Source organism: Vipera ursinii, assembly GCF_947247035.1.
Source record: "Vipera ursinii genome assembly, chromosome: 1".
Lineage (NCBI taxonomy): Eukaryota > Metazoa > Chordata > Lepidosauria > Squamata > Viperidae > Vipera > Vipera ursinii.
Genome location: NC_139512.1, coordinates 195,730,982 through 195,744,769, shown reverse-complemented (window position 1 = coordinate 195,744,769; position 13,788 = coordinate 195,730,982). Strand labels below are relative to the sequence as shown.

General features: G+C 40.5%; 1 protein-coding gene across 4 annotated transcripts in view; it reads right to left on the bottom strand.

The window, feature by feature from the left end:
• Positions 1-11,081, bottom strand: part of AFTPH (aftiphilin) — a 42,738-nt gene extending 31,657 nt beyond the window's left edge. For all 4 annotated transcript variants that reach the window (XR_014490757.1, XR_014490758.1, XM_083348871.1 and 1 more), the window contains exons 1-2: positions 10,895-11,081; positions 3,628-5,413 (exon numbers count right to left, since the gene is read on the bottom strand). Coding sequence is in view for 2 of the 4 variants with exons in the window: in XM_083348871.1 (XP_083204997.1) it covers positions 3,628-5,382 (1,755 nt within the window). In the remaining 2 variants the exon portion in view is untranslated. The remainder of the gene's footprint in view (positions 1-3,627; positions 5,414-10,894) is intronic.
• Positions 11,082-13,788: the final 2,707 nt, after the last annotated feature.

Below are 13,788 nucleotides of genomic sequence, written 5' to 3'. Positions count from 1 at the left end.
TGCATTTATATAATACAGCTTCAATTGTCTTTGTTGAGTTTATTTCATGGCCTGACCTATCTTAAAGGGATGACAAATATCTTGGGATCATACGTACTGCTTCCCTGCGATTCAGGAAGAGACCTCAAAGTGCCTTCTACCGTCAGTGCTAAAAATTTCCAACAAAAGCTTACAATGAATTTCAGTTACAAACCTCTCGGAAACGGTGCAATATTCAGTTAATTTTCTGAAAAGGGTTTTTAATTAAAAAATAAATAAAAATAAATCAGTACAGCACGTAGTTTAAGTATGCAACACATAGCCAAGGCCTGGATATTATCTTCCATTTTATGAAAAATTGGGGCAATGATGGTAAAATTATACCTGCTGTGCTATTCTGTACTGTTTAGAGGCTTTTAAACATCTTAAAAGCATTTGGCTGGCCAGTGCTGGAGGCAGATTTCTTTAAAAAGCATGTTTGAATCAACATTAATTCTTATCCTCCTTCCTCTTGTGCTCTGCCAACTATTTCTTGACCACATTCATTTTCTGAGTAAAATCTGTGGAATAATACACAATGTAACAATGCTATATGGCTGAGGTACACAGCTTGGAGTTGAAGGGACTTTAAGTGTCAAGGGAGGGGGTAAGTAATCCAGAACAGGCATATTCAACAAAAAGGAAAAATGGTTAGAATTTGATATTTTAATTTAACATGTAGCTAATATGATTATTTGCCAAGAAATTAATAATTTCCCTATTCTTCCTATTTAAAATTACAACGTGGTAACAATTTCAAAAGAAGCTAGGTGACTGCTTCCAAGGGTTTCAGGGCCCTTGACCAACAAAGGGCTCAGAGCTGTAGTACAGCAAAGCAAGGCTTTTATTTTGCCCACATTATTTTGATTAATAATTATATTCATGTCAACCTATTCTTTCATCATGGCTTGAAAAGCAGACTGTATAATTATGATCATTTAAAGTTAAGAGGCACTTTTAAAAGTATGATTTGCTCTATTCCTGCTAAAAGCTTTGGGCATGGTCCTTAGAGCCCCTCAAAAGTTATCACAGAACTGTCATTTTTTAAATGTGAAAAGATAAAACTATTAAATAAAAATACGTTATTGAGGCAAATTCTTAGCGTTTACATGGATAAATCACAGCTGATTCGGTGTTCTTGATGGGAGCAGTGACCTGGAATTAGTGGATCTATCTTTGGTCCCCTTGTCACGGTCAGAGCAGAATCTGGTGGTGATCAGAACTGTACACCTCCTGCGGAGAGGCAGGACCTTTTAGCGACTAACGGACCTGGATGGGTTTCAGAAGGAACTGGGGGTTATAACTGCAGATGTGCTGCACAGTCCTGCCAAACTCTTAAGTCATCATTTGGAATAGGAAGGTGATTGAGGTTCTGGATAGAATTTCCCCCATGTGACCTCCTCAAACTCCTGAACCTCTTTGTCTCTCGTGATATATGGAGGAATTGAGAGGGATGAAATGGGCAGAGAGATGTCTAGAGCGCTGCTGGAAAAAGACAAGGGACAAACTCAATTGAACATGCTATTAAAGCCTACCTCGTGATGATTTGGGAATAAGCCATAACTACTTCTCTGCACTAATTGAGTCTGTAGATAATTAGCCAGCGACCCTCTTTAACATGAGTCGCCTCCTCCTAGGGAAGGAGGATACAGATTCACCTGAAGGGCGTGCTGAGAAATTTGCTGATTTTCTGGAAGACAAAATCACTCAGATTTATTCTCAATAAAATGCCAGAATGGTTGCTGGTCTGGTGGGGGCACCTGGGGCGGTTCTTGTCCGGTTATCTGGGAAAGGTTTGACCCCAGTGCTCCTGAGGAAGTGGACAGGATCCTAGGGAGTACAAGCACAAGCACCAGTGTTTTAGATCCATGCCCCACCTGGCTTGTGAAAGCTTCCGGGGAGATGACATGCAGGTGGATTCTGGCAGTGATTAATGCTTCCTTGTGGGAGGAGGGGTACCTAGCACTTCAAGGAGGCTGTGGCACGGCTTTTTCTCAAGGAGCCAAAACTATACTCCACCCTATTGGATAATTTTCTCCTGTCTGCAATTTTTCTTTTCTAGGGAAGGTTATTGAGAAGATGGTTGAGCTTTTCCAGTCAAGATGTTCCTGGATGACATGGATTATCTAGATCTTTTCCAGTCAAGATTCAGGACTGGATAAGGGACAGAAACGGAATTGGCTATGCTTTTTGATGATCTCTGGCATGAGCGAGATGGTAGTACATCCATCTTTGTTCCACCTGACCTCTCGGTGGCCTTAAATACTGTAAGATTGCCCCACCCCATTTAGAGACTCTTTCACAGGGCATTAAAGATCTGGTTTCACCAACAAGCCAGGGGAACCAGAGTGGAATAGAGCCCATCAAGTGGCTTATTTGACTGATTGCTGTCACCAGGAAAGTGGGCAATTATTGCTTTTTATTGTTTTTATAGGAGAGTTTTACCTTTGTAAGCCGCTTGTAGTCTCACTGAGTTGAATGGCCATTTAAATGTTCTTAAATAAATAAAATAAAATAAAGCCATGCAGTTTCCTTGATTACACTATGGATGAAGTTTGCCACTACCTTCTTTCAAAAGTAACCTTTTTAAAAGGAATTTCAGAAGTATTAACTTGATTTCAGACAAGTATAATCATTTATTAATAAAGTATCTAGGATCTCATTAATTCAACACTATATTGTTGAATTAATATTCAATTACAGCTCAAGTAATGCAACAAATAGTTGAAAAAATATTTAATAATATCTAAAAAAAAATATTTAAAACCAAGGAAATCCCACCAATGAATTCTTACATTAATTATAATAGGATTTGTTGAAAGTCTTTTGCCATGCATCACTATTTTAGAGATGACACTGAAAATCACTCATCCCATTTTTGTAAATGAACCTTGAGGTTGGCTTAGGTTTTGTATTTCCTCTAGCATATATAAATCACAGCACTGTAAGAACTTGATTCTATTCCCTAGCTGCCAAGCTTGTTATCACAAAACAGCAGAAAATTAAAATATTTGGCTCAATCATTTTTAATATGTGGTAAACTGCTTTATCAAAAAAAATGAAACAACTATAAAAATAGCTTTCCACAAATCTGAACCACCATTAATTGTATTAACTATATTTCTCCTAACAGAATACATTTGGCCTGTAAAAACATCATTTTGGGCAGAAATATTGAATATAGAAGTTTACAATGTTTATATTTCCTTTAAGGTCACTGTGTGTTAAACAAAGTTAAAAAAAATGAAGAGTTGTTCAATGTATTCTAGTTTTTATCTATTCTCTGCTGAATTTTTATTTTTAATGATCCAATTGTATAATCTAAACCAGTGTTCCTTAAAAATTTTTCTCTCAGGACAACTTTGCACTTTTAAAAATTGCTAGACAATGCATGACCTGTTAGACATCATTTAAGAAACATTTCCTTAGCAGATTCCTCAATGCCTTCAACAACGGCAAAGCTTTTAATGTACTAGAAAAGTTTTTTTAAAAATTCAGGGAAACATTCAAAGATGTATCTGCTTTGAAAGTAGCCATTCTCTACCATAGGAAAGAAAAATATTCCTACCAATTAGAGAAAGGAAAACAAAAACCAATCATGGCAGTTACCTGAGCTGAAACTTGCAATTCTTGCAACTGCTCGTTTCCCGCTTGATTAGCTGAATCTTCAGCACTGTGAGTTGTGTCAACTGTATGGGATGGCCACACATCTTCTCTAGGATGAGATTCTACCATTTGGTCATCTTCAAAAGTAGCCCACAAGCAGCTCTCTTTTTGTTCAGTTTCAAAAGCGTTCCACTCTGTAGCTGGGTTACAACCAGCTGAACTAAAGTCTGAAAATTCATCAGCGCCTGGGAATCTTTTTGACTCTGAATCAAAATCTCCAAACTCATCATCATCCCCATTTTCCAATTCTCCAGACGGTTTCATCTCCTTGCTAAAATCAGAGCCAACCGTTGGATGTTCTTCCAACGGAGCACTTGAAATCTCATCTGGATGACAAGGAGCTACCTTCGCTGATTGCTGATGAAGACTACTACTGGTAGCTGTGAATTCACTACATTCGTTATTGAGATTTTCAAAAGGGGGTTGAAAATGTTCTTGGCTTGCAGACGTTTGAACACTATCTGCAAAAGCAAGAGATCCATTACTGACTCTACTAAAATCACCAAAATCATCTTCGGTAACCTCACTACACGATGCATGTCTAGGGTCACTTTCACCATTTTTTACTCTTTCAGAAACATTTACCTTCTTGCTACTAGGAAGACTGCTAAGACTTTCAAACCTACTTAGGCTGAGGTCTGCTGTTTTTGCAGCATCGCTGGTCGAAGAAAACGCATGTTCTTTGTTGTTTCCGGTGGCGTCCTCCCCCTTCTCTTCAGCATTTTCAATTGTGCCTATTGAATTCACATTTGTTTGTACAGAAGTGACAGTGTCACTAGATTCCAATTCTGTGCAGTCTTTTTCAGGCTTCACATTGTTTATTAAATTAGTTTTTGAAATGCAGATGTGTTCACCTTCAGTAAAAGTTTCCCCGTCACATTCACAGCTTTCATCCAAAATAGCTTCCTTCATAGATTCGGCCTCTCCAATTCTATTTACATAATTTTCCTGTGCATTTAATACTTTTTCTTCACTAAAATATTTGCATATTTCGTTTTTTGTTTCTTCTACCTGGGTTGTTTGTTGATGTGAGAATGTGGCAAAATTCTCGTGTGTGCTGGGTATAGAATCCAAATTTAATTCAGTACTATGAGTGCTAATTGTCTTTAATCCCTTTGGGTCATCAACACTGTCCAGATCCTTTACTCCCTGAGAGTTTGCTGTATCTGGTTCTGAAAATCCATTTGTTAGAACTTCTGAGAATGGTAGTCTCTCGCCATTACAGCTGTCTATTTGCTGATCTTCATTTGGAACTTTTAGATCAGTCCTAATAATTTCAGAATATGACGATTCCAGTTTTCCAGCTCTTTTCACTTCTACTGGAATGACATCTTCAAATGATGTACCCAAGTTTCTACGCTCACATTTTTCTTTAGTACTATCAGGAAGTTCTTTTATAGAAGTAGGAAATTCTGCAATGCTGTCCTTATTGTTACTATATCTTATTGTGGTAAAAGTTATAACACTATCTACCCTTCCTGAGTAATCGGAGTTAAATGAAGACTTATGTTCTTCTTTTGAACTGGAATACTCTGATGCAAAATCAAAGCTTACACTAGTATTTCCAACATCAGAAAAGCCACCAAAATCACCAAATTCCTCTTCTTCCTCCTCCTCCTCTTCCTCCTCCTCTTCATCCGGTGCATTATCTAATGGGGGAGGGGACGAAGAATACATTCGAACGATGTCTGGTTCCATTATTTAGTTCTTTATAAAAATTAATTTGCACCTATAAGAAGATAAAAATTCATTGAAACAGACTAAGTGTTAAACACAAAACATTTACATCACTATATTTGAAACAATTCCCTATATTTTATTATATATAATAAAATAAAAACTTCATAGTTCACCAAATATTTATTTCCTATCAGAGCCAATCAGAAGATGCTAAATACTTGGGCATTTTCTGGTAACTCAGCTTACCCACTGGCAAAATCACAAACTTCTTGTGGTTAGATTTACCAATCCATTATCTTATTGCATCACAAGCATACACAGAGGATTTTAAAGATGAATATTCATTTCAACATTCATCAGAACAATGCTTTTTAGGACTAATGGATAAACAGCTAATAAAAAAGCCATGGAGTATTATTTCAATATATCATTGCTGTGGTGACATTATTATATACACAGAGATGGAACAATTCAAGCTACCTACTATGGAGGAATTGTTAGTAAAATTAAGATCTTGCTGATAATAGATAAACTAACCATTTTGATTAGAGAAAAGATACTATCTACACTATCTACATTTACTGTGGACTGGAAACCTCTTATGGAGTTTTTGCATAAAATGAAAAAAGAGCTGTGATTTACGGCTTTCATGATTAGGCAGGACAGATTAAAGAAGAGAAAGAGCTGTGGTGGTGCAGTGATTAGAATGCAGTATTGCAGGCAAACTCTGGCCACAGCCAGGAGTTCGATCCTGACTGGCTCATGGTTGACTCAGCCTTCCATCCTTCTGATGTCAGTAAAATAAGGACCAGATTGTTGGGGGAAGAATAGGCTGATATTTGAAAACCGCTCAGAAAGTGCTGTAAAACACTATGAAGAGGTGCAGAAGTCTAAATGCTATTACTATCATTAGATAGCAATACTGTAGTAACTTTAGAGAGAAAGTCTAAAATGCAATTGTACTTATATCTGTTGTGAGACATATTGGAAGCCACTATTTTTCTTTAACTTTTTTTCCTTGCCTTTTTGCTATCACTTTGAATTTTTCTCTTTTGTTCCTTCTTTCATATTTGTATTAGTTTTTCATTTTAAAAGACTAAATAGCTTATAACACAAGATATCACTATTAGGCATGGGTTTGCTTAAAATGTGTGAACCCTGTTGGGATGCTTGATCCTTGTAGATGGCAAACAGAGTGTTCTTTCATTAGAACTCATTGCCACTTGTTGCCAATGAAAAAGAATGAAAGTCTGAGAGCTGGTTAGCTAGGGGTGGTAAATGATGACCTCTTAATTATAACATACTACAACTAAGTTAAGTCCTTCTGTACTTAGCTTAGCCTAAGTTTAGATCATCTACAACAGTGCTCCCCAACCTTTCTGGCTTGGCAGCCTAGCAGGGGGATAGTTCCCTATGAGTGGTAGGTAGGCATGTGCACGTGCAAGTGCCCGCCACTTGCACAAGGGGAGTTTTGTACACTCACTCAAGCAGTTGCCATTTGTGCAAGGGAAACTTTATGCACATGCTCACCCATCACTTGCACTTCCCAGTTCTGAAAAGGCCACGGCCTGGTACCAAGCCACAGCTTGGGGGTTAGGGACCCCGATCTACAATATTACTCGATTTGCAGCTAAGGTTGCTCTTAGGAACACATAAAGATTAACATATTTCATTTGATTCTAATGGAAACATGAATTCAAAATATACCTTATCTTTAGTGACTACCATCTTTAATGCATTAAGGTTTCTATTCAGAGTGCAACGTTCTACTGAATTTTAACCACTTATACTCTATGAGAATATATGAGTACATAAAAATACACGGCACTGTACAACTAACACTGTATTACTACTTCGCTCTTTTGTCTTTCTTCTAAATAGAAGCAATTCACACATACCTCTTGAGATCAGAGAAAAACTTATAACCAGATATATCTACTTCACAATATAACAAGAAAGCAGTTGAGAACTGATGGTTTTTCTCATCCATATTAATATTCAATTTCAATATCTATTCAATATCAGAAATGAGAGCTTTCCAGCAGTTTAGGATAGTATTAACTGTGGATAATGAATTGTGGCCTTAAATCAAGGACTACCTGTACTTTGAGGATGGATGTGCTGGTTCCTCAATTCAGCATTTCCCTGTCTTCCCCCAATGCCTTTACCTGTTCTGCTGTTTTAAACAAGCAGGAAAAGCTTCCATACTATTCTGTTTTAGGGAACCAAGCTCCCAAATGGGATATGGGAGGCCAAGTTTCATGAAGGATTTTGAGACAGAGCAAGTTAGAGAAAGATATCCTACTTTCGAGAGCCAGTTTGGTGTAGTGGTTAAGGCATCAGGCTTAGATACTGTGAGTCTATGTTCTCTAGTTCTGCCTTAGGCATGAAGCCAGCTGGGTGACCTTGGGCCAGTCACTTACTTTCAGTCCTAGAAAGGAGGCAAATAGCAAACCACTTCGGAACATCCTTGCTAAGAAAACTGCAAGGACTTGTTCAGGAATTAGACACGACTGATGGAAGAAAAAAAAATCCTACTTGAAGTGAGTTAAAAACATGCCTTTGAAGTTTGGGCAGAGTCACTAGCTGTAATAATTAGCGATAAAAAGTAGTAGATAGTTAACAGGAAAACCAAGATATCCAGAGAAGAATCACACAAATCGATGTAATTCTCAGTATTTAATATCGTAACATTTTGGAATTTCCTTGCCTTAGTTTAAACTCTTAACACATTCATACAAGGTATCTGTCCTGAAACTTTGTAACTCAAAATTATCTACACCTTTAGCTGGTTCTATATCAAAGTTGTATTAATGTAGAGGAACAGGGACAGATTTAAGCTTATATATATTTTAAAAAGACCCATTGAAATTTAAGCCCCCTTAATGAATCTAAGCACTATATAACCCATTCATTTCAGTGGGCCTACCAGTTATGATTAGTGTGATTCAACCCAAAATTTAATTTTGCTCACAGGGATGTTATTACAACTATCTTATTTATTTATTTGACTTGGAGGTCACCTGACTCCCAGGTAATTCCAGATGGCCTACAAAATTAAAAGACAAAAAATGCACATCTAGATAAAATTATGTAATGTAATACAAAAGAAAAGTTGGTTGTTGGAGCTCAACAATCAACCTAACTCCAGGTTTGGGAGCAAATCCCATTTTCAAAGATATAGGTAACCTCTGTATGGTGAGAGCCATGTAAATCTCTGCTGTTCCAGATGACAAGTACCACAAGAGAGAAAGCGTGCTTCCAGTGTCCCATTAGATGACTGACTGAAGGGACTGGAGCACTCCTACTCTTCCCAATGTTATTTGATGGGCAAAAACCACTGGAGAAACATGGTCTTTCAAATAATGAAGTCCTCTTCCATGAAGGACTTTATAAGTGACACTCAACCCTTGAAGTCATGTGGCAACCAATCCAACTCACATGGCACTGATGACACATGGGCATTTAAAACATCCCCATTACTACCTGTGTATGACACATGGGCATTTAAAACATCCCCATTACTACCTGTGTTGCTGCATTCCCTCTTGCTTACATGTGCATGAAACGTCAAAAGTACAAAGTAAGTCCTGCTCTCTTAGAATAAGGTCATATATGAATTTTTATAACATGGCAGTTTGGGAATTTTTGCATACCCTTATTCAGACAAAAATGTGCTTTAAAAAGGAGGGGAAATATGGTCAAATATAGAGAATTAAGTTTTGGGTTTTTTAAAAGTCATAAAAAGGTTGATGATTGGGAAAGCACCGACAAATGTTATTTTTCTCTTTCTACTGGTATAAGGGAAAAAGTCCATTCTTGAATACCGTAGAGATAATTGAGTTCGCATCTCTCTTCCTGTTGCAGGAAGTATTCCTCTGATATCACAAAGAAGCAAAATAGAAATATGCCAGGAATATTATGAGGAAAGCAGCAAATCTCTTGAAACTAGTGCATTACTTATTCCATACCTGCTGTTAGAACAGGGGAGGGGTAAGAGAACCTTACCCCAGGTCTGAAGCCGGGTGTAGTTCGGTATTTTTATGAGAATTTTTAATTGAAACCCACTTGTTAACCTTTAAAGTAATGACAAAAATAAGACTTGATAAGTGCCAACTTGCACAATATTGCTGTGACATCAAACAGCTGTTTTAACTTTTTTTTTTGCTTTCAGAACGAACAGTTCTCTTTTGGCGGTTTTCTGTCGATGAAAATGTAGCTTGAGTCTGCAGTTTATAACAACATACTGCTCAAAAAAAAATAAAGGGAACAGAAAATAAGACATCCTACTATTAAATACAGCACATTGTGTTGTTTAATGAAGAGAAGGGTGAGGGGTGACATGATAGGAGTGTTCCAATATCTCAGGGGCTGCCACAAAGCAGAGGGAGTCAAGCTATCCTCCAAAGCACCTGAAAGCAGGACAAGAAGCAACGGATGGAAACTAGTCAAGGAGAGAAGAAACCTAGAACTAAGGAGAAACTTCCTGACAGTTAGAACAATTAACCAGTGGAACAACCTGCCTCCAGAGGTGGTGAATGCTCCAACACTGGAGGTTTTTAAGAAGAGACTGGACAGCCATTTGCCTGAAATGGTATAGGGTTTCCTGCCTGAGCAGGGGGTTGGACTAGATGACCTCCAAGGTCCCTTCCAACTTTATATTATTTATTATTATTATTATTATTATTATTATTATTATTATTATTATTATTATTATTGTGTCCCCTTTATTTTTTTTTTGAGCAGTATACTATCCTTCAGATTGGAAATCCCTAATACACTCATCTTAAGGGTTAAAAAAATAAATAACTTGGGTAGGTAGATGGGAAGCAATTCCAGCAACCTAATTTGTGTCACACTCCTGCAATGAACAACTAATAGGGCACAGTGCCAATTAGCAGAAAATCACCACCGCTCGATCCATCTTCACCTATGGAGAAACGAAACAGCTGGAGACGGAAAAGAGATGAAGAAACCCCCGGTACTTACAGGCCAGCGATGCACCCGCTACCCGCCTTAGGAGAACAAAAGACAAGAGACAGCTTGGGAACAACTCCAAAAGAAACCCGGCACCTCTGACTGCCCAAACCAGGCCAGAGCATACCGTCATGACGACACGACCCCATTCCTCCATCCCTTCCCTGGTTGTTTTCTTCCAACTTTCAGAGGGAAGAAATAGGCTGGTCTATAATTGAGAGGAAGAGGAAGCGCCGGAATACATTACGGTTCATGCCCACTTGGACTTTTCCAAAGACACCTTGCTAGCAACGCACGCCACAGGCAAGCCCGGGCTTGCACCCTGCCACCCGAAACGAGGGATGCGTTTCGACGGCGAAACGAGTCCGGAACCAAGAGGGAGGCGGGAGCACAGGTGGCGGCGGCGGCGGCGGCGGCGGCTTCCCTCTACGCTCCGGACTCGCTTCCTGAGAGATAGCAGGCAACCGAGGCGAAAGGTCCGCCTGGCCGTCCGGCTGTGCGTCTCATATTCGGCAGCGGCGGCGGCAGCAGCAGCCGCCGCCGCGCTCCTTACCTTTGGGCTCCTGCAGGGTCAGCTGGGCCGGGCATGGCCGGGCCAGACGGGTCTGGGAGGGTGACTCGAGGCCTCCCGCGGCAACCGCCATTAAGGTGAATCCATCTCGAACTTCCCCCTCCCGTCCCAGAGCCCAGGAAACGCCTTGGACTGACCCGCCTCCCCTCGCCGCCCACTTAGTTCGCCGCTTCCCAGCATGCCGCGCGGCTAAACGCTCCCTTAGCTCTGCGTGTCCCTCCGCCGCACTAACGTCCCGAGTCAACGTCACGTCCGTCACGGAGGGGGGAGGGGGCTTTTTCCATCTGCTGGAATCCACGCGGTTAGGAGTCGTAACTTCCAACCGCGGCCATCTCCGTTGCGCGTCGTCGCTTACTTTGCCTTCATTGTTTAGGCTATAGCGGTCCAAGGATGAAGAGATCGGTGAAGTTCTATAAATCCCGAGCCTTCCGGGAAAGAAGCCGAGGTGTTACTCGGGAGAAAGCATCAAAAGTTGAGCTGCTCTTTCCCTTTCCCCTAGGCCAGGGGTCGGCAACCTCGGCTCTTTTATGACTCGTGGACTCCAACTCCCAGAATTCCTGAGCCAGCATAGCTGGCTCAGGAATTCTGGGAGTTGGAGTCCACGAGTCATAAAAGAGCCGAGGTTGCCTACCCCTTTCCCTAGGCTCTTGTCTATTTACCAAAGTGAGCGAGATCCGCCATATCAAGTGTGGGCACGCTTAATCCAGAGCGGGGTGGGGTGGCCATTTTGAAGTCTGCAGGAAGAGGAAGCTCAATCGGTGCGCGGGCAGCCATGTTTGGTGAGGGCAGAATTCCCTCAGTTTGCGGGGGGGGGGGGAAAACTTCGGACCTGCAGTCTACGTCGGGCCCCGCCCCGCCTCGTGTGCATGCTTGGTCTCTGCTGCTACTGTTGCAGTTCTGACATCTGCATGCGCTCCGGTGGCTGCTCAGATCGCTGGCGAAGAGGGCGGTGCCTGGGAATCCCAACTATCGTCACGGTCGGGTTTAACCTGTGAACACTAGAAAGCCCAGCACGACACATATAGAGATGTTAGAGAATTGTAGATTAACAAGATAAAGCTGGCGAGGTCCCAGGAGAAAAAAAAAGTTTGATCTCCTCTCCATCCTCGTTTTTAACTTATTAACCTTTATTGTCAAAGTACAACATGTGTACATTGAGATTAGCTGAGCCTCCTCCCGTGTTCTCTCCCCCCCCCAACACACAGTGACAACAAACCCTCCATCCTACCACACCATGTGAACCAACTTTTCGAAGTTTGAAGCGCAAAGCAAAGCAAAAGTGATGCTTGCCTCTGTCCTCTTATACAAGGAAAGCGAGGCTTCGAACTGTGTGGACTTCAATTCGGGTGTCTCTTAGCAGATTGATCTAATGGTGAAGGCACCAGGCTAGAAGCTTTAGAGCCAAAGCCAGCTGTGCGACTTTAGGCCAGTTACTCTCAGCCCTAGAAAGGGGGCAAGGGCAAAGTACTTGAGGGGGGGGGAACCTCGCCAAGAAAACTGCAGCGACTTACCCAGGCAGTCACCAGGTGTCAAAAGCTGCCTCGAAGGGACACCTTCACCCTTTAAGCTTATACAAATGACCGTTTTCATTTGCAAATCATGTTATTTCATTTCATTTTATTTATTCGTTTATTACATTTTTATCCCATCTTTATCTGGGCTGCCAAAATCTGAACAACTGGACGACAAGAAAGAGTTAGGATTTTTTATTTTGAAACATCTCTTTGCTGCCATCTTGTTTTGTCGAGATCTGGAAGCCCTGTCTTATCTAAGGTCAGGATTGTGTGTGTGTGTGTGTGTGTGTGTGTGTGTGTGAAGAGTCTGTAAATACAGGCATTTCTAAACTTAAAAGCTGCACTTCAAAATTTAACACATCTTTTTTAAAAAAAACATAAATGCCACAGTTTCAATACAAAAAATTACCATGCAGCCAAATAGGATTGTGGCTTATATTTGTACAGAAGTGTAATCCTCAGTAGTGTCTCTTTAATCAGTTGAAACAGGATGAAGAGACAGGATTAGGAAAGAGGAAAGTAGGTGTGTCCAGCCCCATTTGGTATGGTCTGTAAATGTTCAGCAGAGTTAACCCAGAATATAGATAGAAGAGCATTTGGAAATCCTAATGGTCTAATGTCACTTCTGGTGAAATAGGTGGCCATATAAATGTGATAAATCAATGTAGATTAGACTTGGTGCTTTAGAAACATCCTGGCAAATAGCAATGGCAAACATTTTAAAAATTAGTATGTCCATAAAGTCAGCAGAAGTTGTTGGACTTTACTGGAGGGAATATTGCCTTTTATATGTGGCTACAATCTAATTGGCATTTATAGGTAATTCTTCGTTAACCAGCAACTGTTCTATGTTGTGACTACTAAACGAGTGATATTTAAAAATGGTCTTAGAAGATCCACCCATCACAGCATGCTTGTGATTGCAATTTGAGCGCTTGTCAACATGCTTGTCGCCATTCCGTAGTACCTGGCTGGGATCAAATTGACTTTGCCTGTTGGAAAGTTGCAGTCACATAAGATCCTCACTTAACAACAGCAACCAGAACTGCCAGGATTGCAGTCACTAATTCTTGTTCTTATTACCATCATAAACTGAAGACTACTTGTACTTTGGAGAAAAAGTTGTATACCTATGTCTGATATTGACATTAAAGCTAACAAAACTGGCCTGCAAAAGGTCGCCACTAATCGTGTTTTCCCAAAAATACGACCTATCCCAAAAATAAGCCCTAGCATGATTTTTTGGGGGTAGGCCTAATATAAGCCCTACCCCCCAAAATAAGCCCTAGTTAAGACCCTGTCCATTCCATCCCAGACTGCACTGGTGCAGCTGCCACCAGTTGAGGTGAAGGAGGGTGGAGC